This window comes from Ascidia mentula, chromosome 5 (genome assembly GCF_947561715.1).
Source record: "Ascidia mentula chromosome 5, kaAscMent1.1, whole genome shotgun sequence".
Taxonomy (NCBI): domain Eukaryota; kingdom Metazoa; phylum Chordata; class Ascidiacea; order Phlebobranchia; family Ascidiidae; genus Ascidia; species Ascidia mentula.
In genome coordinates, this window is record NC_138570.1 from 16,713,381 (window position 1) to 16,737,125 (window position 23,745).

The 23,745-nt window shown below is 38.9% G+C and overlaps 3 protein-coding genes across 3 annotated transcripts in view; 2 read left to right on the forward strand and 1 right to left on the reverse strand.

The window, feature by feature from the left end:
* LOC145903059 (SCO-spondin-like) overlaps window positions 1–16,037 on the reverse strand; it is a 35,923-nt gene extending 19,886 nt beyond the window's left edge. The window contains exons 1-24 of the mRNA XM_082991146.1: window positions 15,976–16,037; window positions 15,480–15,624; window positions 14,875–15,034; window positions 14,172–14,402; window positions 13,145–13,268; window positions 12,915–13,081; window positions 12,695–12,856; window positions 12,249–12,454; window positions 11,923–12,192; window positions 11,547–11,791; window positions 10,987–11,211; window positions 10,096–10,225; window positions 9,926–10,037; window positions 9,631–9,767; window positions 9,064–9,262; window positions 8,648–8,857; window positions 8,082–8,214; window positions 7,387–7,600; window positions 2,486–2,580; window positions 1,954–2,065; window positions 1,307–1,424; window positions 1,039–1,227; window positions 481–680; window positions 154–324 (exon numbers count right to left, since the gene is read on the reverse strand). Coding sequence (XP_082847272.1) covers window positions 154–324; window positions 481–680; window positions 1,039–1,227; window positions 1,307–1,424; window positions 1,954–2,065; window positions 2,486–2,580; window positions 7,387–7,600; window positions 8,082–8,214; window positions 8,648–8,857; window positions 9,064–9,262; window positions 9,631–9,767; window positions 9,926–10,037; window positions 10,096–10,225; window positions 10,987–11,211; window positions 11,547–11,791; window positions 11,923–12,192; window positions 12,249–12,454; window positions 12,695–12,856; window positions 12,915–13,081; window positions 13,145–13,268; window positions 14,172–14,402; window positions 14,875–15,034; window positions 15,480–15,624; window positions 15,976–16,037 — 4,017 coding nt within the window. The remainder of the gene's footprint in view (window positions 1–153; window positions 325–480; window positions 681–1,038; window positions 1,228–1,306; window positions 1,425–1,953; window positions 2,066–2,485; window positions 2,581–7,386; window positions 7,601–8,081; window positions 8,215–8,647; window positions 8,858–9,063; window positions 9,263–9,630; window positions 9,768–9,925; window positions 10,038–10,095; window positions 10,226–10,986; window positions 11,212–11,546; window positions 11,792–11,922; window positions 12,193–12,248; window positions 12,455–12,694; window positions 12,857–12,914; window positions 13,082–13,144; window positions 13,269–14,171; window positions 14,403–14,874; window positions 15,035–15,479; window positions 15,625–15,975) is intronic.
* On the forward strand, window positions 4,579–6,162 carry LOC145903534 (uncharacterized). Its single transcript, XM_082991620.1, has 2 exons — window positions 4,579–4,754; window positions 5,150–6,162. The coding sequence occupies exons 1-2, from the start codon at window positions 4,631–4,633 to the stop codon at window positions 5,521–5,523; spliced, it is 498 nt and encodes a 165-aa protein (XP_082847746.1). The 5' UTR covers window positions 4,579–4,630; the 3' UTR covers window positions 5,524–6,162.
* A 2,517-nt stretch (window positions 16,038–18,554) lies between the features above and the next one.
* Window positions 18,555–23,226, forward strand: LOC145902731 (nuclear pore complex protein Nup50-like). Its single transcript, XM_082990825.1, has 9 exons — window positions 18,555–18,773; window positions 19,736–19,871; window positions 20,036–20,115; window positions 20,189–20,350; window positions 20,616–20,734; window positions 20,996–21,332; window positions 21,514–21,593; window positions 22,078–22,318; window positions 22,815–23,226. Exons 1-9 carry the CDS (start codon window positions 18,615–18,617, stop codon window positions 22,899–22,901), a joined length of 1,401 nt encoding a protein of 466 aa, XP_082846951.1. The 5' UTR covers window positions 18,555–18,614; the 3' UTR covers window positions 22,902–23,226.
* Window positions 23,227–23,745: the final 519 nt, after the last annotated feature.

Here is a 23,745-nt window from a genome sequence, read left to right on the forward strand (position 1 = left end):
GGAGAAAATATCATTTTAATCTTCAGTGAACACTATTCTACATTACATCTATAGTTAAAAAAAATAAAATCGAATTTAAAAACATTTTTTTATAGAAAAAACGTAGAATAAATACAAGGAACCACCCTTTTGCTTTGAGGTATTATTACTTACAGCAGTGCAGACGCATTCACAATCCCCTCCACCATCACAAGCGCAAGCATCGTTCACGCACCAGCTGAAAAACCTATGGTGGGGAACCACCTTGCGGCAGTGAGCAAACACCCGACTCACAGAAATAATGGAACATTTACGTCTCGCCCATCCAGCCCTCTGCATATTGCTCTAGAAAAAGAACAACAAAAACAAAGTTTCATTCGTGAAATTTCTAGAAGTTTAACGAATTGAATGGATTATAAACCCAGGTGTTGGTTGGGGTAATAATGACAAAGGCATTTTATTTTTTTAGCCTCGATTTGCCATTTTGTTTGTCTGACTCACCTCACACGGGTTGATGAAATGTGGATTAGTCTCGGAGCAGACAGGAGACACTCTCCAGCTGTCGGTGAAAGGCGACGTTAAAGTTTCAACCGAGCCCTGCCTTGTGGTGAAATCGTTGCTCGAACTCTGGTCATAGTTTCCACATAACCCCGACACATTACCCATGTGTTGAGGCTTCAGTTGGACTCCGACGCGAGTTCCTGAAAAATTTCAATGCAATTTTCAATTGTACGATGTAGCTTTCGGTACGTACACCAAGAGGTAACAATTTCAACAGAAATCTAAAAATAATTTGAATGTCCCAATAGTTTAATCTTGTCAACCAAATGTAACATTGGGTAATGACTTAAGTGTGACTATTTAGTATAAACTAGTAAGTATGGACTTATAGTTTTGTGGAGTATTAGCTTCCCTGTCTGTGCGATTAAACGTTTTAACATTTTTAATACAGTTTGGAAACGTGACAAGTAAGTTGGAATACTCTGGATGACTGAACATCTTACTAAACACCGGTGCTAAAAGTGCTAAATACACGTGTTGACGAAATACACATTTTACCTCCGTCCCAGTATACCGACAAACCCAAGTTGGGCCAACTGGCAAACACAAACATTCCAGCACTGTCAAGAGCCATGGTTGTTACTTCATTGCCAATGACGTCATGACCGTATCGCCTTGGAAGTCGCGCTATGGGGGCTCCGTTCACCGTGACGCGTTTGCCTCGCAGCATGTGGATAACCGTCGACCCTGCATTGTAGAAACCTTCCGTAGCTTTTTGCATTTGGTGAGATTTGAACCTCAGATGTGTTTGGTGGTTATGACTTACCGACTGTGACGTAGACAGATTTGGTGCAGGTGACGCCGTTTGAGCCGCATGGGACGTTTTCAGCAGTGACAGAAAACAGACCTTTCTTCTCTCGGGCAAGCACGTAACTGCAGGAACCCTGTACGTAACAAACATCATATAAATGGTTTTCTGGCTGTTTTGCTGCAGAATAAATTTTAATTTTTCAAGGGCAATTTATTTGTCTGATGACTCAATTGCAACGTCCGATTTTTAGCACCCAGCTCTCAATTAAAATTCAAGGAGAAATCAAACAAGCGTTGTAATAAGATCCTATGACTAATGAACTTCCTGATGATTATTAGCTCATTGCTTATTCATTGATCTAATGAACTTTGGAACAATATTTCCTGTCTGTGTATTTATTAATTACGCCATCACAATGTACAGGTGTCGTGTAAATCACTGTGCGTGTGACTATAAGACAAACAATTCAAAGTTTGCATAACGACAGGTTGAGTTCAAATCATTCTCCCACGAATATATAACGGGTTGTTTGCATATCGAGTGCCGTGGAACCGATTGGGAACATTGATATGCAAAACTACGTTCGAGGGCCGCTCATTGAAACCCTTTTCAATAATTAATACCGTATGTTCTAAATATTAGTATAAATAACATTCATTTACCTGAAATGAGTACTGAGCGCCGTCAAACGTGACGTAGTGAGGGTCTCCAATGGCAACACAGTGAGCAGAGCATTTGTGTTTAGTGCAGTGCCACCTCCGTGCCTTGCAAATGCTGCGTAAAAAAACGAGATTTCTTTAATGCCGCTTGCTCAGACAAAATCTTAGATTTACATGTTGTTGTTTACTATTGATGCTGCTGGGAATTGCGGTATATTTTAGAAAAACTTTCAGGACTATCTTTTAAATGTATGTTACAGAGCTTGCATAAAATTGTCGTGAAGAGCTTATATAAAATGTAAGGTAGTACATTCGAATTAGGTTTGAATTTTTGTTGTTGTCTACAGTCTACACAAATGTGGAAGTGATCCGTTGGTAATGAGTAGTAATGATTAAAGTAGTTCGGCATATTCTGAACTTAGGAATTAACGCAAAAATATTAACATAAATCGTCAGGTCTATTTTGTGTTGTGTGTGAAGCCGACGGAGATGACTCAAATAATTGAACACATCTAGTTGAATGTTAAACTTATACCATTGGTTGCAGTCGCGTTGAATAGTTTCGTTTGTTCTGTATAGCTTTCCAGCATGCAAACATGGGCATTCTTCTGCGGAAATGCATCGGTCTTTCTGAAAAACGTAATAATTTTAAATTTATTCAACCGACGTCTATGATACACTACAAGCCGTGTATAACCACCAGCACGATACTTGAATAATAGCAGCTTTGGGTGTATGGAAATGTAAATAAACTATTAAAAAATCATTTGACTTTAAATGGTGATCACTTGAGGACAATGGCGAAATCATTTGCGATGGCAACCGAAAATCGACGAAACAACTAACCAAATATTTGCCGTCGGTTATTAAAATAGCGACGCAACATAGGAAAGAGTGAAATACAATTAGAGAGCCAACATTCTGTAATTGGATAGCCATGGGTAAAAGGGAACTGTAAATATGTACAGGAATGGCAGTGAGGAGATGTGTCAATATAGGGCGGAGGAGTCGAGTGTTCGTGTCACTTTTCCCAGTTTGGGGACAAGTTGAAAGTACGGAAAGCATTTGTTTGTACTGAGTTTTAGGCAAAACTGGAGCGGAGTGCGAAATATAGCAAATGCATTTAAACTGTGTCGCCGAAAAGGGTTAAATCAAGAAAGATGTTGGAATGTAATTCGAGTTGTAGGACACTGGACTGTAACTAACCAGTCAGCATTTGAAAGGCAAAGCTCATTCTTGAAAAGTTTTTTCGTTTTGTGTTTGAAGTAACATTAAAACGTTGAAGATTTCAAACGCCATAGAAGCACCCGAGGCAGTTGACCCATCAGCAACATGATATGCGGCTCGCCGCGAAGAAGGTTACCAATATCTATCGTAATACAAAACCTGCTGAAGTGGCATTTGAACAGCACATGTTGATGATGTAAATGCCACATTACTTACATTCGACGCGATGTGTATGTCTACAGGGCGTGGTTGTCGCGTAAGGGCAGAGAATAGCCACAAGAAAGTTAACGAATGTCACATGAAATAGCACGAACTTGGTCTGTAGACCTAATCATTAATCAGAGATTCAGAGTGTGTCAGAATCTAGTGTGCTTTTGTGTAAAGTGTCGTATTGCTATAATTAGCTACTTGCCAAATTCGAGGTAGCGTCAGCCGAGTGTGGTTTAAGGTGTGTCTTGTTTGTTCCGAGACGCTGTTGTAAGTTTTACGATATTACGAGTAGGTTTACTTTGTAAGGCTTTCGTACGAGCGACTAGATGCCATTTACTTGTTTTTCGGGTTCTACCGTTCAATTAAATTTCACCAACCACATCTGAAATGAAGACAGGTTGGTTGAAGGTTATACGCAGGATTTCCACATTTTTATCTGTTGAAGCCTGGAATAGATTGACAGCACATGATACGTTCTCACTAAATATTGCATTTGGCAACGCGGCGCGGTTTTCTTTACAACCAACGCACGATAAATGTGGTTCGAAATAAGTATATTGTCACATCTGGTGATGAAATATTGACATGTTTTACGGCGTTGCTGACTTGGTATTGGAAAGCCTCAAGACTTAAACCGATGGATAGAAGAAAAACCTTCCAGGCATCCGTATAGTTCTGCAAACGCCCATTTCGGCAATATTGGCTCAAGGTTCGTATGTTTCTAAGGGCCTTGGTCTTCAAGCACCCTTCATGCCTAAGCAGTCATAACGAAGAGGGAGAAATATACTTGACGAACCGATGCGCAGACGGTTGTCTAGTGTAGGAGGGTTGGATAATTCGCAGGTCGCGCTGCGAGTTGTTTTAAGTCGACAGAACACTTGACTCCTTGTTTGTCAGTCGCGATGCGCGTTTTGTATAGATAGCATTACTTGTGTACCGATGGCGCTTGGAGCTTGTTGGCACAGTGGTGGTGGTGGTGGTGGTGGTGCATGTGACTTGTTTATAGTTTGCATTAGATGTTTCGTTTTGTTAGGTAAGTTCAATTTCAAGAAATCATGTAAGTACGTGGACAAAGAGCGCCGATCGTAATTATGATTATTTTTGCAATTCTTCTGTTGAGGATTGAAATTTGATTTGACTGTACGTGTGTGCGCATTTTAACCATAACCACTTCATATTTCAAAAAAGGTCTATTCTGTGTGTTAGGAACTTGTTGTAAGATACTGGACGTGCAAAAAGCAAAATGAATTTCTTCAAATCGTCCAAATATAAGTTGTCAGGGTCGTCCAAAAGCAAGAAGACGAAAGACACATCTTCCCCGGCCCAATTCCACCAGCTTGAGACCGCATCGCCACAGAAAACTTCAGGTAGTAGATTTCAAATATGAACAGTTGTATTTTTTGAACGTCTTGAATACATAGATGGGTTTCTGTGGAGCAGGTTCGCGCCTCTGGCAATTTAAGGCAAGTTTACAAAATGTAAAGGGATTCCCAACGGTATGAAAGTTCCGGAATAATCTCAAGTGAATAACTTGGACAACGTAGCTTTGGATCTCAGTAGGCCCAAAAGGCTATATATGAGCGATAACGTCATCGCTATGATATTTTAAACCAAGTCCATAACTATCGGCTGTGAATAATCGAGGCACCTTGTTCAAACTGATTGCTTTATGACTGTCAGGTTTGGATAATTAAATATGTTGGAGTGTAATTTTAATTCGACGTTAAGGAGATAGTATTGATACTCAAGCCCTATTTTTCAGCAAAGCAGTCCGCGCCCAAGCCACCCGCCAATGACGTCACGGTGTGCTTCAAAATCAGCAACACGACGTCGTTTCCATGGAAACTGGAGGGGGAGAGCGCTTTATTTCCCGAAGAAATCGCAGCGAACGAAAACAAACTCATCAGGATCGGCCAGGTGAAGGAAAACACATTCTCCGCAAAGTATTCTATCGAAAAAGACGAACAGAAATTTTACGTCACGTTTGACGTCACAAGGAGGGAACCCAAGTGGTTCGTGAAAGTGGACTGGGGTGGTTTGGGTGACGGGTTCCGTTTTGCGCCGGTAGATGAGATTGAAGTCCCGGGGCCGGACGATGATGGTGTGGCTGTGGAGCTTTCTTATCAGGCGGAATAAATAGTTCTCAGGTCAAAGAGAAATATTTACCTGCAATTGGTAATTGTCCACAGCATGCAATGTTATATAGAGACATCTTCTCGTGTTCTTTTAATGGCAGTTGTCAAAACAGCGCACAAAAAAAAATTTTGTGAAGTCGTATAATTCTTCAACAATCTTACAAACTCTATCATCTTACAATATTGACATTCCTCGTCGTTCGTTGGAAACATTTTTTAGACGCTGTTTACCCGTCCACGCAGGGTCTTAAATAAAGTTATTATGCTGCATTCGCCCAGCATTTTTTCCGCAAAATAATATTTTCTAACTCACTTCAGGCCACTGAAAGTTTTACTGTTTTGTAAACAGAGCACATGAATTGTAAAGTTTCCTCTCCAGACAAACAAACAACTCCTCCAGCAAGCTTGTTCTTTGTGTTGAAATTTCGTTCGGTTTGTGAGGGCAAACAGTGGCCGCAAACACATTTTACTTTGTTATGTCTGTCAACAAACCGCCCAACAACCAGGACTGCTTTCCTGATTCGTTCATTGGATTTTCGAAATAGTGGGAGCATTTTCTTGCATATATTGTCGCTGAAAACCTCTGTGTGTTTGTGAACTCGCTTCCTATGAAATGTGATGTTGTTTGCCGCTTTTTGTAACGCCAATAAAAGCATTATGTTGTACATCAGCATAGCGTACATATTGATCTGGGTAAGTGAGAATACGTTTTAGTTTTGTGTTCAAACGATCATAAATGTTGCAAATAAATTATGCGAATTTCCGCTTTCCGTCGAATCGGGCCCATTATGAATAGAAGGTAGAGTCAGTACGCCGCATAACGGGTCCAACGGTACCAAAGGTGGAAAACATAGCATTGTTGCCAAAAGCTAAGATATTTCCACCTCCAAAGAGGAGGCATTTTCACTTAACCTTTAAAAAGATCTTGCATTAGCAAATATTCTGCTTCTCACTGCTTAAAAGCGTGATTCGAAATTCGTTGCGACTGTTCAACGGAAAATTGAACAAACCATAGTGTTAAATAATGCTTGCCCTTTAAAAATCAGCAAAATATGCATGCAGTAATATGATGTGCTACGTGGCGAAAATCAAAATTGATTACCAAGAACGTGATGTTATTGAGACTTGCGGATGTTCTGATGCCGCCGCATTCCGGATGACGACAGTTTAAATTCATGTAATACATATTGGCAAATATTGACGAAAGCGGGTGTAACAAGACAGAAGGCAACACAATGTTGTAATTTACAACTTCTGGCTGTCGGATCATTACATCAGGACTGAGGAATTCCTTTTTTATGACCTAATGTCTTAAAGTGGGCGGAAATATCCATCCATCAACACACACATTCTTAGTTGGCTGCGTCACTTCCCTGGTAACCAACTAATTGCGCAAAGAGTGATTTTGCTCCTTTTTCAGCAGTTATAACACTCAACAGGAACATATATTTGTCACGAAATTAACCAGAGGTTCACACGAACTGCGTAGTTTTAGTGTTGTCGGGGCATCGCAAGCTAACTTCTAGGTTTTGCATTTTAAAATGTGTGGCCTTGCAATTGTTGCAGTGAAAAATGAAACGAAACATTGTTTTGTGACTTGACTGTAAGCGAATTTGTGTCAAAAAACAAACATGTCAACGTTTTTTTGGGGGCGTCCCCATCACGTTTTATTAGGGATGAGTTTGTAGCTAGTTAAAGTTAGGAGTCATTGCGTTAAACGACTGTTTTCCCAGAAGAGCTTTTTATACAAGTATATTTATAACTTGGTCCAAGTACCTAACTTTGTGTTAAGCCACATTTAAACCAAGAAGTCAAGAAAATCCATGCAGTGTCAAGATGTATGTCGCGAAATTAGGTTACCAACCTCTTTGACCATTCCATCCGGGCACTTGCATCCTTCGAAGCTAAATTCTTCGTCACAATCACCTTTGTCACGCCACAAAGCAATCTGATCCAGGTTGTCACACCTTCGTTGGTCGCACACTGTCACCTTGCGACTGAACTCCATGTTGTTGGGACACCGTACGGTGACGCCACAAGCACTCGATGAGCAATTCCATTTCCCAGTGGCGCAGTAGCTAATTATAATAAATCCCGTTTTGGTTTATCGTTGTTCATATAAGGTTGTAAACCTCTCTAGGTTAATAACCCAGAAATGTGTGAGATTCGATCATATCAATATTGAAAAAAAGAGTTAAATTTAATAGCTACAAATTGTAACAAAAAAAACGCTTTAAAATCATCAAAAATCGGCAGCTGTCTCCCTTCTACCAATATGCAGTGCACTGTGCACATCTTCGCATTCTGCGCATGTATATAGCTGGAGAGGCCGAAAGAGGCAAGCACCATTGACCAACGAATACAACCTATCCTGAATCACTGCACAGTGATGGGTTGGATTAATTGTACAAAGACGAGCCCGGCATTCTGTTCTTTTCCTTTATGATCACCAACTTGGTGAGCGTTGTAGTGTGAATTTCCGATCGTATTGACGTTGTTTGGAAAGTAATGACCTTGGGATTGCCGTAGTGGGATTTGAGGGGATATGACGTCACTCACCATTCCACACATCCGGTCTTGATCTTGCTTCCTGGATGAAACTCCCGTCCCCGCGAGAAGCAGGGGCAACTTTCCACTGCGACACATCTCATCTCCTCGACGCCGAATAACGAAAACCCGCCATCTGAAATCCCTGAAACCAAGCTTGTGGATATTATATCTTGTAATGGTACAAGAGACACCGACGTATCTGTGTCGTTTTGCAAAATACAAGTACTTTTCTTCTGCAAAATGCTTCCACTTTGACAAATAAATTTGAAGGTTTGTCTTCAAATGCAAAAAAATGACAGCTTTCTGTTAGATTCACATAAAGATTTAATCCTCATTAGGTATCACATAACACAATGACATTGTAGTTATGCTGGACTGTTTCGTAATTTGGTTTTCTAGTTGGCTTTGACAGCCATGACTGATGCAACATTGAAATTGGTTGTGACAATTAACTTTACAATTAAAACATTTCTTCGAGCCATTACGCACAAACGAAATATGTTCACAAGCTTCCAAAGTGAACCGTTTAGACAAAAGTTATTTGATGCAAGATGATCCGATCTGTGACGTCATACCTCTAGATACGGAGCCAGGTAGCATACTTGCGGGTTCTGTAGCGCCTCCAGTGGACAACTTGTAACCCGAAGGACACTCGCATCCTGGGTAGCAACCTGTAATGAAGTCATCACTGCCGTAGCTTGGCAACGGCCTGCTTACGTCATGACATGATGAAGTAGCCACGGGTTGGCATTCGTTGTAGGAAAGGAATGAAGGACAAGTTTCATCTGACAAGAAGTTTAAAATTGAATTAAAATAAATTTTGCACCACAAGTTTGGACATGTTTGTATCTGGTGAAAAATGGTTTTTAACTTCACATTGACCGTCGAGTTAAGACAGATTTTGAAAATATAAACTCTTCCTACAAGTCATCACAGTAAGAAAACAACTTGATAATCCCAAACAATCCAAAAGACCAAACTTTCATCGCACCACAAGCTCCGTTTAACTCCACGTGCTGGCGCCACATAATGATAGATGACGTGTCTTCCGCACCACCTTTTTGCAAACACGCCGTGACGTACGCGGACAAGGAGCGGCAGGACAACGTGGTTGTGACGTCATCAGACGTGCACATGTCATAGTAACAGGCTTGGGAGTAGGGCTCCTCGTCGACCACCAGCCTACAGTTCTGTGAATATTACAAGATAAGAACTTTGTAACATGCTTTATATTACGACAGATGAATAAAATACACGAAAGATATTTAGACACGTGACTACGAAAGTTCTTTTAAATCTTTTGCCTGACATGAGTACATTATTTAAAAAAGACAAAACTATTCCAACACATATGTACATTGGTTAGGCGTTGACACCTTATAGCTTATATGGTTCAATAAAGTGTGTTTTATTACACACAACAACATAATCTGTGGCAAACATCGGACCAACTGCACTAAACTAAAAACAAAATCATTGTTAGTTTAAAACGGCCCACAAGTTGTTTTGTCAGTTGTTACACCAACAAAGAAAAGTTTCTTTTTATAAATAGATTTACCTGAAAGATGGAATCGCTAAACAATCCACAAAGACGTCTCGCTTCGTCGCGCTTCTGGGTGTGCGTCAAACATGGATCTGACGTCATCATATCACCATCACTTGGATCGGTGGTTGATGGACAAGCCATTCCATGCACTAAACGTAAAACCGAAATAAAGTGTTTTTTCCATGTTATAGCGGTAAGTATTTGGACAAAATAAGATTTTGAAAGGTCTAAAAGTAAAAAGGTCATCCTAACTAGGATCGTCTGTCAAGTTTTCTAGATAAGTAATATTTGATGTAAGATTAAAAACCTGTTTGCTGAAATTTTTGGACAAATATTTCCTCCACAGTCTCCACATCGCCATCTAGCGTTGTAAAATCGTCCCGGGCGTTCCAGTTATAATTTCCACAAATTCCAATAACCTGAACAAGCAAAAAAAGTATTAAAGCCATCAACGTAACGTAATGAGATTTTATTTACTTTGTTTGAATACATTGGCTCCAGAGCGACATCAAGTGAATCTGTGCTTGGAATCCAAATCAGCTCAAAACCAAGAGACCTGATGATGAAGACGTGACTTGTTGCAAACCTCAATGTCAAATATTTGTTTCTGAAAGAAAAGGAAAACAAAATTATGCAGCATGCATTATCACAGAATTATTTGGCAAATGAAACGATCAGTTTCAAAGCAATGCTTTTTTACGGAAAAGAAACTTAAATTAAAAAAAATGTTTTATAATAATTATTATATCAAAATGAAATATGTGTGTTACGTGAAAGCCATATATCCAACATTTCAATACTTCTATAAATAAAATTCGTATCAAAAAATCTCTAAGCACCTCATGAAACAAATTAAAATTTGTGTATAAGCTGCAGACAGATGGCCACTGTTTCGACCTAAAAGGTCTCATCAGTGCAGCTGGTGTGACTATCAGACGACTTTGCTGACCAAACGGCCAAGCAAAGACTTCCACTTTGTGGTGACTATACAGTCACCGTCATCCGTTGGGCACCAAACTAGGTGCAACCTTACGGAGCAAACAAGGTGGAAACACTACGGCCAAGCAAGCTCAACCAATAGTGCCGTCAGGCCCCGTGTCACAATAATCATATGATAAGCAACGACCTTTTAGGTCGAAACAGTGGCCATCTGTCTGCAGCTTATACACAAATTCATATTATTGGCTCCACATTGCTTATCAAAATAAAATTGCCTGTCAATAGAATTTGAAACGGAGTGATTTTGTCGTTATATACAATTAAATCTAGTTGCTTAGTTTTAGCAGAATTTAGCCCTCGATAAGGCAGTCTTGTACCAGCGACACCAATATGTCAAAATCAATTTGTTCCTTTCTCTGTATCTCTTACCTGAATGGAAGTTTTGTTTCCACGCCGTTCACAGTCACCTCCATGTTTCGCTTTAGTTTAATTAAGTCGGATCCGACAGTGACGTGAACACTGACAACGCCATACATGTGGTCGGTGGTGGATAGTGACGTCGAAAGATCCATGGTAACGGTAATGGTGGTCACTGATTGGTCGTTGGTTTGTAGCAGAATGTTTTTCAAACATTTACTTCTCGACAAACTTAACCTAAAAGAAAGGTTGGAAATTTGTGAGCGTTTCAAATAAACTATATTCGTGATTCAGTAATAGGGAATACGTCATTGAACCGTGAACTGAGAGCAGTATCAGCTTTTCTTATTAGTTGTTTGAAGCAAGTAGGACTAATTATAAGTTATTTTCAATGCAAACTTGAATTAGCAGTGTGCTACTGATAAATTAAGACAATGACAACAACAAAAAGCACGTTGTACAATGAATGTGTTGCTATGGTGTCAAATACTATGTTCAACGGGTATTTATTACGGATAAAATTTGTAGAAATATAACGGAATGCAAAATATACGTTAAAATCCAAAACTGACCTAGTCTCGTCAAACGTTGTCACGTGCGTGGCGGAGATCACGTGGCAAACTGCTCTACACTGATTGGTTGAGCAGGACCACGTGCCTCCTGCCCCACACACGCAAGTATTACAAGATTCTGTCACTTGCGATCCTCTCTCGTAGAACCGCCCGCGATGTTTGCATGGACAGGAGTCTGACGTCACGCAAGAAAGTGTGAGTTCATCACCACGTGATTCACGATGCAAAAGTTGTTCTTGCGGACACTTGGGATAAAAGTAATGTTAGCAGGAAAATAGGAAAATGAAACTCCAGACCCGGAACACAATCATAAAATTTGGTTTACGTGTACAATTAATATTTAACAAGAATAACAGCCACTATTATAATGACGCACTTGACATCCGGGTGTGCAGTCGTCATGGCAATAAGGTTCATCTACAACGTTCGGTAAATCACATGTTGCTGGACAGGAAGTGACGCAATCCCGAAAATACATTCCGGGAGGACAATCCCACGAACAGTTAAACCTTTCCATCCAGGAACCAGTTAGGACACCACTAGCGGCGCACAAGAGCGAATACGCAGTGGCCACGTGACAGCGAGTCACGTGGTTTTGGTTTGTGTCACGCGCCATCCTGTGTTTGCATTCCGATTCAATGCAACTCTAAACAACAAGATTAATAAATAACAACGCCATATGAAATAATTAACAAATATTACATCATAAAAGTGAGTGACGTCATTCACGCGGCGGCAGGTGTCAAAGGCGTCATCATACAAGAGGAAATCACATGAGATTCGAGACATCTGGTGGAAATTCGAATCTTCCAGGCATTCATCTCGCTGTGACGTAAGCTCCAACATCTGGCAGTCACGTGGTGAGGAGAGTGGTGTTGTTGCGGTTGTATCATTCGGTGGGGATACGTCTGAGTATTAGAAGTTATAGAATATTGTAAATTATGCGAGGAATACATACCTATGGTGCTTGATATATTTTGGACAATGATATTACGTAATTCTCTGCAAAACCAATGGACAATAACTATGGAAATACTTTGTTGCAGTTGTATGACATAGATGTTAATTCTAAATTGTCACAAGTGCGTAATACCTTTAGATTTGAATCGATTGATATAGGTTGCACCGTTAATCTAGTTGGCATGTACCTGCAACGTTGAGATCCCGTGCAAAATAGACCATCTCACAATATCCCCTCGAGTGGGTAACGTCATCAGCAGTTAGGACAATAATTTCGGAGTTGTATTTCACCTTCAGACCGCTCGAGGCTTCAATTGTGACAAAATCACCAACTCTCCTTAGCATCAAACCTAATAAAGAAACACATGCAAAGTCAAACCAAGGTTTCTGGGCTTTTCACTGCGTTACCTTTGTAACTTTGATCAGATGCAAGCGAGAGTTTTATGCCATTCAGATACGTCGCCTGTTCGAACAAAACCACCGTTACGTCATCGCCGAAATGAATTCGCAAAGATTTTCGGCAACGCGTGTAGTTTCCATCATCACAGTCTGTAGCATGTTGCACATCAACCCACCTACATAAGATGACAACTCACAATTAGTTGATACCAATCATATTCTGTGAGATGAAACCTCACCAACTTCCGTCCTGAGCAGTTGCCAACCGATAGGCACAAGGACTCTGCAGTTTTCGTAATTTCCCGCTAAATCCGAATACCTGGCCATCGCCCCAAACGACACAACTCAGTCGTTTGCCTGCATCTAAACACACGCATGTCTTCACGTTCAAACAGGAATGTACAAAGTTGTTTTCTATGGACGCAGCGATTACGCTTTACAGTCACGCAACAGGTATCAAAACTAAGTGCCCATTATTAGCGCGAGTTCAAACCTTCTAAAACGTGATTTACTCTGTTTATTGATTTAAAAATTGTTCCATTAACTTAATATTACATCTATCAAATTCCCTGCCGCGAGACAAGGATTTCATTTGATTTTGCTTATTAAGTTAAACTTATCGAATTGTAAATGATTATTTATCAAACGTCCTCCTTTAAATCGGTTACCTCTGGTAAAAAGCATCATACATGACATACAACAATGTTAATGCATTTGCATCAACAGAAGGTTAAAACAGATTACGAACACACAACTCAAGACTATCATGGCGTCCTGCACCATTTAGTATAAATGCTAAACTAGCATTTGCCTAACAGATTAAAATGTAGAAATAAACAAGAGAATTTGCAAACCCATTGATTAAACTTAATAAAATTCAATATAAGAGTGGTATTTCTATGTATGGTTTAAGCAACCGCTAATAATAACAAAAAAAAGGTTCACAAAATTTAATCAATTTTAAGTTAGATTCGCATTTTCGCAACGTTCAACCAACAGTCGAAATCAGCAAAATATAAAAATTGCTTTTACCGACTGATATTGGGTCGCTTATATCACACGTTTTGAAAAAATTAGAGCTTCAAAAACAAATTGCCTATTTCTAGTCCACACGAACGCTGTTTCAACATCACCTCATATTTTGTAACAACGGTAAACACTGGTTTGAAATGCGATTTTGTGTAACTTGTCGGCATGCAGCTTACTTATATCAAAGCCATGCCAGTGTTAGAAAGCAAAGTGTCAAAATATATACAGTGTCCTGACCTTTCTCCAGAGTCAGAGGTTTTTCTTCCGCCGTTGTGTTGTTGCAACTTTTACATCCTTCCTCGTGGTCATCCACCCCCAGCCAAGATCTTCCGCCCAACAAAACGCAACACGCCTCCAAGGAAAACGCGCGGTGCCTCTGTGATGTCTTGACAAACTGATTTGACGTAGACTGTTGTCGTGACGTCACGCAGCGTTCTTCGTGAAAGCAATCTCCCAGTTGTATTTGACCTTAAAAAAACCGATTGTTGTGAATTATTGTCATACCTTTTAGAGTAAATACGATATTTCAAGTTTAGCGAGCACGGAAGTTAAATATAAAAAAGTTCAGTTACGTCGAGGCGGCCCTGGTTTTAATTTCTAGGAGCATTGGAACTTTGATAAATTGAACTTTTGACTTGTAGCAGGTCAACCTAAACGTGTTGATGCGATGGCAAAAAGGACATAAAAAGTTATATTGCACTGCAATGAACGATTTTGAAATGCAATCACCGACCAGCAAAACATGGATAAGCGGTGCATAGTTTGAAAGAATAAAACCACACTTTTTTAAGATATGTTGCGGAGTATATCGCGAAATTTTATCGTGTTTCAAAATTGTTGAAACGCTTTTCGGTGTGTTAAATGGCGAAGACCTGCACATTGCCAGAATCAATTATTCATAATCAGGCATGCTATTTTCTGATTAACGTTAGAAACTTACGTTGGTCACAATGATCCCCACTCCATCCAGGGCAACACTTTCGCAAGGTCTCTGTGACGTTATAATGCAACGTGCGTTCTGGAATAAACACATAGCATTGTGCGGCGGAACCTTCCGTTTCAAAATATTTCGAAATCCCTGCTTGGCCGCCATGTTGCATCTAAAAATATTAAATGAAATAATTGATAATGGTGGATGGAGGCGATGTGAAAACAATTCGTTTTAAAATCATTGATATTTATTAAAAAAAACAAGAATCAATTGTATGTAAATACTTGCTTTCGTAACATCATAGTATATTCAACATTTCGCTGTTTCATAGCCTTGATATAATATATCCTTACAATACAATGTTTCAAGTTGATTTATGATTTTGTCACACCTGAGCAAGCAAGAGTACCTCGCAAAAGTTGGTGTTTCTTAAGTTTTAAAAAGTCTGTCTCAAGCGGCAAAAGCGCAGACAAGTAACAAGAGATTGTCACGGCTCACTGCATAATTGAAATCGTTTCAAAACAGCATCACCAAAAACTTGTCCTAAGTGATCAAAGCAGCTCAATATTTTTCTCAATGATTGTAGCATCTCGTTAACACAACGGCCAACGTACCTTCATTCGTTTCTCATCGTATCTCCAACCGCTCTGTACATGTTTGTACAGATCAAGACAATCCACCGCCCTTTCCTGCCTCCGCGTGACCACCGTTTCTTTGGTAACATTCCGTTGGGTAGCGCACCAGTGTCCATCATCGGCTCTGCAACAAAAATGACAACATCGGTCAAGCGCCCTACCCGTTTACCAAGAAGAAAACCTGATCGGGATTATCGCGGTGGGGTAAAAAAAAACTTAAAAACGGTTAAAAATTGCAATTAAATAGAAGCGTTGGCGGTAAGACGCTCAACCCCACAACCAAATAGAAAATGTAATGGAGATTTTTTGGCAGAATAACTGATGAAAAATATAGGTGTCCAAATAACTGATAATTTTAATTATTTTAAAATAAAATGCTTTTTTTATTACGATTTGGTTATGAAATTAAAAAACTCGTCAAAAACAAAAACACACAGCAATCATACACGACATACAGCAATGTTAATGCATTTACCTTAACTGAAGAATGAAACTGAATACGAACACACAACTCAAGACTATCATTGCGTCCTGCATCTAGTATTAGGATAAATGCTAAAACAGCATTTGTCTAACAGATTAATATGTTGAAATAAACAAGAGAATTTGCAAACCCATTTATTAAATTTAATAAACATTATGTAACAAAATGTATTGCACAAACAATCAATTATAATAATTTTTATAATAAACTGTAAAAAATTTATTTAATTGTAATTTAGATTCATATTTTCGCAACGTCCGGCTCACATTACCAGTCGAAATCAGCAAAATATTAAATTGCTTTTACTGACTGATGTGGAGGCGCTTATATATCACACAGAATGTCTTTTTGAAAAAAAAAACAGATCCGTCAAAAACCAATTACATATTTTGAGGCCACGCAAATGCTGTTTCAATATGACCTCATAATCGCCGCATGTCAACGCATAATGGAGTGTCGAAATCGGGGAATATCGGTCCGCCGCCACACCCCTGCTGAGTTGGGAGGGAACGCGATTGTTTGGTGAAGCTGTGAAAGCACGCTGATTATTACGTCATGTAGTGACCCCAGATCGGAAAATGCGTAACCCCGGGACAACTTGATTTGACCTCTGTTGTGTTAGTGAACTTTGCATAGAGTCGAAGTCATGTTTGGTTTGTAGATTTTAAAACTGGAATTACATGCAAAAGAGGATTTGTGGCAAACAAAATAAATTATACCAACATGAAACAAGGATTTTAAAGCGATTTAAATACTTGGGAAATTGTTCTGTTTTTTGTGCTCTGCAAAAGTTATTTCTTTGATTTGTATTTTTTTATTTACATGCATGCAGCAAACAAGATAAACTTACTTACAGATTCCAGAACGTGACGGTGTTCAAGTTTTCAGATGTACATTGACCGGATAACAATGAAAATATATTTCCCTTTTCTTCGTGAAAATCCACCTATTCCTGAAACACTACTTTTGCGTGAGTCAAGTAGAAACTTCAATGTCAGTTTTCAAGTATTGTTAGGATCTTTTGTGCACGTAAAATCGATAACAGTCGACAAGTCCAGTTAAATTTGTCTCCTAAACGCTACTGTTGCTTCAAGATTCCTTTAAATTTGGATGTTGACCGGATATTTTTCAGGCCACCACTGTAATCTTGAAAGCGAATTTACCCGGGATTGTCGACTGTTATCAATTTTACGTATACTGGCAGATTAAACACAGCGACAACGCTACTATGGCTTTCCAGGTGTTTGGTAAATGCCGGTAGCACAAAAACCTCTCCGTTTTACCGCACCAGAGCAATTAGCATTCTGCCTGCACTGGATGCAAACAGTAGAAAACCAGATAAAAAAAATCGATTCTGTAGAGACATGGGGACATTATTCACAATGGAAAATGCTGACAAATCTGTACATTTTTGCAGAGCATCATATTAGATATAAATATCCTGTTCACAATGGCATAGAACGGTCGCTTAAGTGGTGGTTTAAAATAGTATAGGACATCACCTTTGGTACGTTTATAATATTGTTCTAGTTGTAGAATATAAATTAGAGTTTTGGCCAGCAGCGATGCATCTGTAAATATACTTTTGTTACAAGCAAAAGTCCGCATTGTGTGACTCCGTGCGTGGTTTACTGCGAAATAATTTTCTTATTTTCAAGCAAATACAGTAGAATAATTAAATCTTACGCTTCAGTTGATAAAAAAGAGGCTTTAAATGTTACATATATTTTGCAGAAATTGGCCTAGAGCTTGTACAACATCATAATTATGATATAATACATCTGCCAAAGTGGCTGTTTGTCAAACAAAGCAGGAATAGTGACCTCCTGTGACCTCGTGTGACCTCGTGTTGTTGCATAACCGTGCCAAAAGGGCAACTGCAGTTCCCTCACAGCATGAAGTAGTAGGTTTTGTGTATGTCGCTGCTTCTTCCTTATTGAAACAATTTTTCCGTGGCCAGAAGCGGGAAGAGTTTTCATGCAGCACTTTCTACACTAATTTCTGTTTGAGAAATGTGATTTGGATCGGTGTTATAAGTCGCTTTCATTTGAGTAATTAAAATAAACAATATGCAATTCTGCGTAAAAGTGACGTGTAAAAGCAACCTAATCTACTCCCTAATAAAAAAATCATCTCCTGGACATAACCAAAAACTTGCTTTTGAAAATTGTAATGACCTTAATTAATGTTAAGTACCGATACCCGGCCCTAGTCGGCCAACAGATCTGCCGCTGCGCTTTCATAATTCACAACGCACAAATCAGTCCTTGTTTGGCGTGTTCATGCTGTATTTATGGAGCATTGCAATATCGTCATGCAAGAATTTTTGCTCAACAAAAATTCTCAGACTTCCCGTATTAAACATAGAGATCAGTAGTAAAAATTGAAAAGAAATTGAATAAACCCCTTTGTTGTGGAATAAATGGATATTGCTGATTACATTGGTCTGGATTAGTCAGTTTTTGCAGGCATGTTTCCTTTCCTCACTCTTATGGTTGCGAATTTGCGATGTTTTTTATTGTAGACCTCTATATTATAGCATTGTTTTTATTCCACGGTTGTTTAGCAAACCTCTACGTTATAGAATAGTCGGTGCACTTCAATGACCCAACAAACGCTTGCGAATTGAAATGTCAAAACGTGTGGCTGACAAATACTTGACGGATCAAAATTGGGAAGAAGAAGACGAACCACAGGAGGCGGGAGTGTTCCAAAAGGCGGATAACCAAGTGTTGAAGACAAGAGTGATGAAGAAAGCTGTGAGGCGAACTGTTGACACTTCATCGTCGGTAAGCAATCACAGAATTTTATTGGAATTGTGATTTTGTTCTTGATTGCGTACAAACAAATGAAACAATAAATACTTCGCCGAACATTATACCTGATAGACAAAGTTGAGCCAACAATTATTCACATTATTGGCTCCACTTTACTTATCTTATGATTATTGTGACATGGGGCCTGACGGCACTATTGGTTGAGCATTGCTTGGCCATAGTGTTTCCACCTTGTTTTTTCCGTAAGGTTGCACCTAGTTTGGTGCCCAACGGATGACGGGGATTGTATAGTCACCACAAAGTGGACGTCTTTGCTTGGTCATTTGGTCAGCAAAGTCATCTGAAAGTCACACCAGCTGCACTGATAAGACCTTTTGGGTCAAAACAGTGGCCATCTGTCTGCAGCTTACATAATATACCTGTTTGAATGAAAACACACTTTTTGTCATATCGTCATAAATCTGCATTGGGAAACGGTGACCATGATGCAAAACCTTGGTTAGTCCACACAATCAACACACGCTAATAAAATCCATTGGAAGTTACTAACTTTCCAATCTGTTGCCTGCAGGCATAAATGCAAAACAAAAATAATATGTTAGTTATAACAACGCAGAAGTAATGCCATGCTTACGCATAGCAAGGCGGGATCGCCCCACTGCGCAGGCCCTTTATATTTGGCGATCACAGCTCTAATATTCTGACCATAAGGGGAAAAGTGGCTGATCCAGCTTGGCTGCAATGCCTTGGCTGCGAAGCCTGTGAACCTTAGTTATAACAAAGTTCTTTTGGGGGGAATTATTTATAGTTGCTATGGCAATTCTGCTTGATGTGTGTAAATTTGTTTTCCAAACTCAGGCATTGGTCTGGAGTATGTATTTACCATGCATGTAGCCCATAACAAATTGTTATTTGTTTATAATTTAGGGTTCAATTGGTTGTGTATATTTTTTTGAAAGTATGTGAACTTTTAGGGTGCAGGTGTTTTTTCTGGTTTTTCTGGGTTAACCAGCACCAGCACCACAGGACAGGCAACATCTAATGGTTTCAAAGGTTTCAATATGCCATCCAGCACTGGGGGCAAACCTGGATTGTTTTCTTTCGGCCGAGGTATCATGTTGTTCTCATAATCTTCATATTTGTCAGATGTTTTTTATTTCAAACTGTCAATTTGATGAAGGATGTTTAAATTTTTGTCAATGATAATTGTTGTCTGTGCTGTCATTAAAGCTTTTATCGTTTCAATTGAAGATGTATGTACATATGGTTGTTAGGTAATATTACAACTGAGAAGCCGAAAGAAGTGGGGAATGTTACAAGCAGCATCAGCAGTAGTGATAAGCCTGCCACCACTGTGAGTTTATTTTCTCAATATAAATCTGCATTACTTCCTGATAATTTTGTTGGACAATGTCGTCTTTATGCAGGAAACTGACAAGGATTCTGGGAGGCCAAAGCCAATGTTTACCAATCCAGTAACTTCCCAAGCAAGCGATACAAATAGTCAGTCATCCAGTGAAGACAAAAAGGAATCTGAATACAATCGACACCTTAGCGCCCTAAACAAAAGTGTCAGCCGATGGATTGCTGTAAGACGCATGATATTTTTCACAATAAATTTATATTTAATATCCTTTTGTTTTTGGTTTATAAAGTTAAGTATAGAGAAAACCTATGCCACTGAAATGTATTTGACAACTATGGGCTATTTAATTAATTTCTTTATAAAAAACATTTCTCATTTCTCTTGTCAAAACATAGCAGAAAGTATGCTAAGAAACATATATAGTTGTTTTTTGACTAAAATATGAAAGATTAGGTCCCAGGACTGGTGAAGAATATTTTGTCTTTCAGGACCATGTTGAGAAAAATGCCCTCTGTGATCTCACGCCTGTGTTTAAAGATTATGAGAAGCATTTGAGTAGTATCGATGAAAAATACGGAGAAAACAGCCAGTCAGAATGTGACAGCAGGTGGGTAGTAGTATTTTCACTTCAATTTAACCCCACTTTCTTAATTTTAAGTTGCTTCAATTTAACCCCACAATATAAAACTCATGACATATGTAAAAGAAAAAACAATATAAAAAAATTAATATAATGAAGCAACTTGAAATTATTTTTAGTTTAGTTTAAGTGAGTTGCAAAATGCCAAACCTTGGAAGATATGATTCTCAATTTATCACAGAAGTTTGATTTTGTAATTTATGTAAAACTTGATCCTAAATTTTGCAGTCAAAATTCTGACAAAACAAACACCAATGCTCAGAAGACAAAAGCCCCAGTTCCTGAACCAACACCTGCACCAGCTCCCAAAACGACACCCACCCCAACACCACCACCAACAACAGCAACCAAAATTGAATTTCCGAAAAAAGCCAGTGCACCAACTAAGCCAGTATTTGGTCTGTCAACCTCAACTGGGACCACTTTTAAAGGATTTGGTGGCTTTCAAAACACCAGCAAACCATTTTCAAGTGGTGCACCAACTGGTTTCACTGGTTTCCAGTTTGGTTCTAAGATGGTTAGCACGCCATCCTCATCTCAAAGCAGTTCACAACCAGATTCACAGGTGAATTAGTAAATAATAGGATAGTTTATTTTAAATGATGATTTTGTTTTGTGTAATGCAATTGTTTTTGTGGTGGAGAAATTTGTAATTTTTATGCACTGTCTTAAGAAAGAATCTGTCCCACCAAGCTTTGTCTGTTTGTTTTACTTTGTTTCACATCTTTTGTTTTAACTGTTCACAGACTTCAAACGAAGAGGAATATGTTCCCCCTAAGCCAGATGTCGACATTGTGAAAGAGGAAGGTGCCGTTTACACAAAAAAGTAAATTTGATCTGTTTGATTGGATACTGGTTAATGTAGAGGTTAATTCATTTAATTTACACAAGTATGCAATTGCAAACAGAAGTTTTTCTTCATTGCAACAGTGTGTTGTGTGAATGATTCAATTTGCATTAACTTTGAATCTAAAATATTTTCAACCTGAAACAAGAATAATGGAAATTGCTCTTCTGGCTCTTAAGTTTTGAAAGTGTTTATTGAAACCGGCGTTTCTTCTATCATCCGGTGAGACTTCCTCAGGGTAATGACTGTAAAATCTTTTGAAACTTAAGTGCCAGAAGAGCAATTCCCAATAATTACTATGCCTGGCAGCAAAAATAGAAGTATGGAACAAGATTGGCTTTATAGTCAAAGTTTCAAAAATCTTATTGTACTAAAAAAGATACTTGAATAAACATATTAAAATTTTGACAGTTTTAACCATGGAACATACTCTTATCATAAACCCAACAATATATTTTTCCAGGTGTAAGCTGTTTTACATGAAAGATGGAGTATATGCAGACAAAGGAGTTGGGCATCTTCATCTGAAACCAGTTCCCTCCACAAACAAAACACAGCTCATTGTTCGGGCTGATACAACCCTCGGAAATCTTCTCCTTAATATTGTCCTCAACCCTGCTATGCCTATTAACAAGCAGGGTAAAAACAATGTGGCAATTTCCTGTATTCCCAATCCACCCATTGATGAAAGTGAAGAAAACAAGGTATTTTGTAACTCGTGTTTTTTCTCAGTACAGACAATAAATGTTGGTTTGTGAAGTTATGCCAGTTTAAACATGGTATGACACCATGGGTTCCCAAACTTTTTTGCTCATGGTATCTGGTCACAATTTAGAGCACCGCTCAGTTTTGACGGTAATATCTTTCGGAAAGGGCATACTTAACAAAGTAGTACTACTAAATTTTGTATGCTGTGTTTGTGACTCATAAATTTAGCATGCAACCCCCTGCAGGGTCCTGACTCCTGAGTTTGAAAAGCTCTGGTGTTAGTACACTTTAAACCTGCAAAGGTTAATGCATTTTATTCATCTGTGCAAAAAGTGTTCATATCTCATGTACTGTGTTTGGGTAGATATATCAACATACAATGTTGCTTAAATATGTGGAAAGATGGTCTTTCTTGTGAACTGTTTTGAATTGTGCTGCAATAATGTAAAATATTATACCTTCAATATTGTAAAACAAAATTATAAATAACAGGTGACGCCGATGTTAATTCGAGTTAAAACGTCGGAGGATGCAGATGAACTGGAAAAGCTGCTCAACGAAAAGAAGAAATCAGAATGAGGAAACTTTTATCAGTAAACTACTTTGTTGAATTTGGTGTTTGTCAGTTTTTGATCCTGGCCGATGTTAATGGTGTTGTGACCATGAGCTGACGTGATTCCTCTTGAAAATGTACCAGGGGATAAAAATGACAAAAGGGTTCTTTCTTTTTTGTATTCAAGTTCATTTTTAGTCACACATTTCGTATTTCTACAAACTACACACGCCGTGTCAAAATTTTGCGAAGTTGTATCAGTGGAGTTCAATTTCCTTTTTTTAGTTTTGTACATTTGTTTTTTCAAGACTGTCCGAATTTGTAATGTGAATAAACAATTGCGCAACATTCCTAGAAGGCTTTCCACAATATACAGAAAAGTTGATTTCCATGCAGTCTATGCAGGGCCCTCAAGCGAAAAAACGTGCCGGTAGGGGGACCTTTTTTAGGTGGACCCATCTGTGCGATAGAAATTCCGCAGTACTACGCATCAATCTCTGGTATCTTAACTGATGTAGTTTCTAGATATACTGCACCTGACGAAGGGATATAGTAGCTCATGCTATCAAAATAGTTTTTCGAAAAATCAGTCTGCACATGGATCCTAGTGCGCCCCGTCAATCTCGGGGGGCCCTTTACTACATCCACGGTCTTGTGTAAAGAGTTACTCATGGTTCCAAATTCGTGTCTGACGTCACAATGCTGCAGGTAAAGATTGCCAGTTAACTTCAATAATACGGTCAGGAATGTATTTTTGTTGCTCAACATCCCTACTAACCTGTCGTTGCTCGTAACTGCAGCAGTTGGAGAAAGTAATCAGTGGTATTTTTGCGACTCTTCACAACCTAGCGTTTACACCGTGCACTTTCA

Coding starts and splice junctions, on each gene's coding strand:
- LOC145903534 (XM_082991620.1), top strand. CDS start 4,631: ATGAATTTCTTCAAATCGTCCAAATATAAGTTGTCAGGGTCGTCCAAA. Junction 4,755..5,149: donor ATCGCCACAGAAAACTTCAG/GTAGTAGATTTC, acceptor CCTATTTTTCAG/CAAAGCAGTCCGCGCCCAAG.
- LOC145902731 (XM_082990825.1), top strand. CDS start 18,615: ATGTCAAAACGTGTGGCTGACAAATACTTGACGGATCAAAATTGGGAA. Junction 19,872..20,035: donor ATTGTTTTCTTTCGGCCGAG/GTATCATGTTGT, acceptor TATGGTTGTTAG/GTAATATTACAACTGAGAAG. Junction 21,594..22,077: donor GGTGCCGTTTACACAAAAAA/GTAAATTTGATC, acceptor ATATTTTTCCAG/GTGTAAGCTGTTTTACATGA.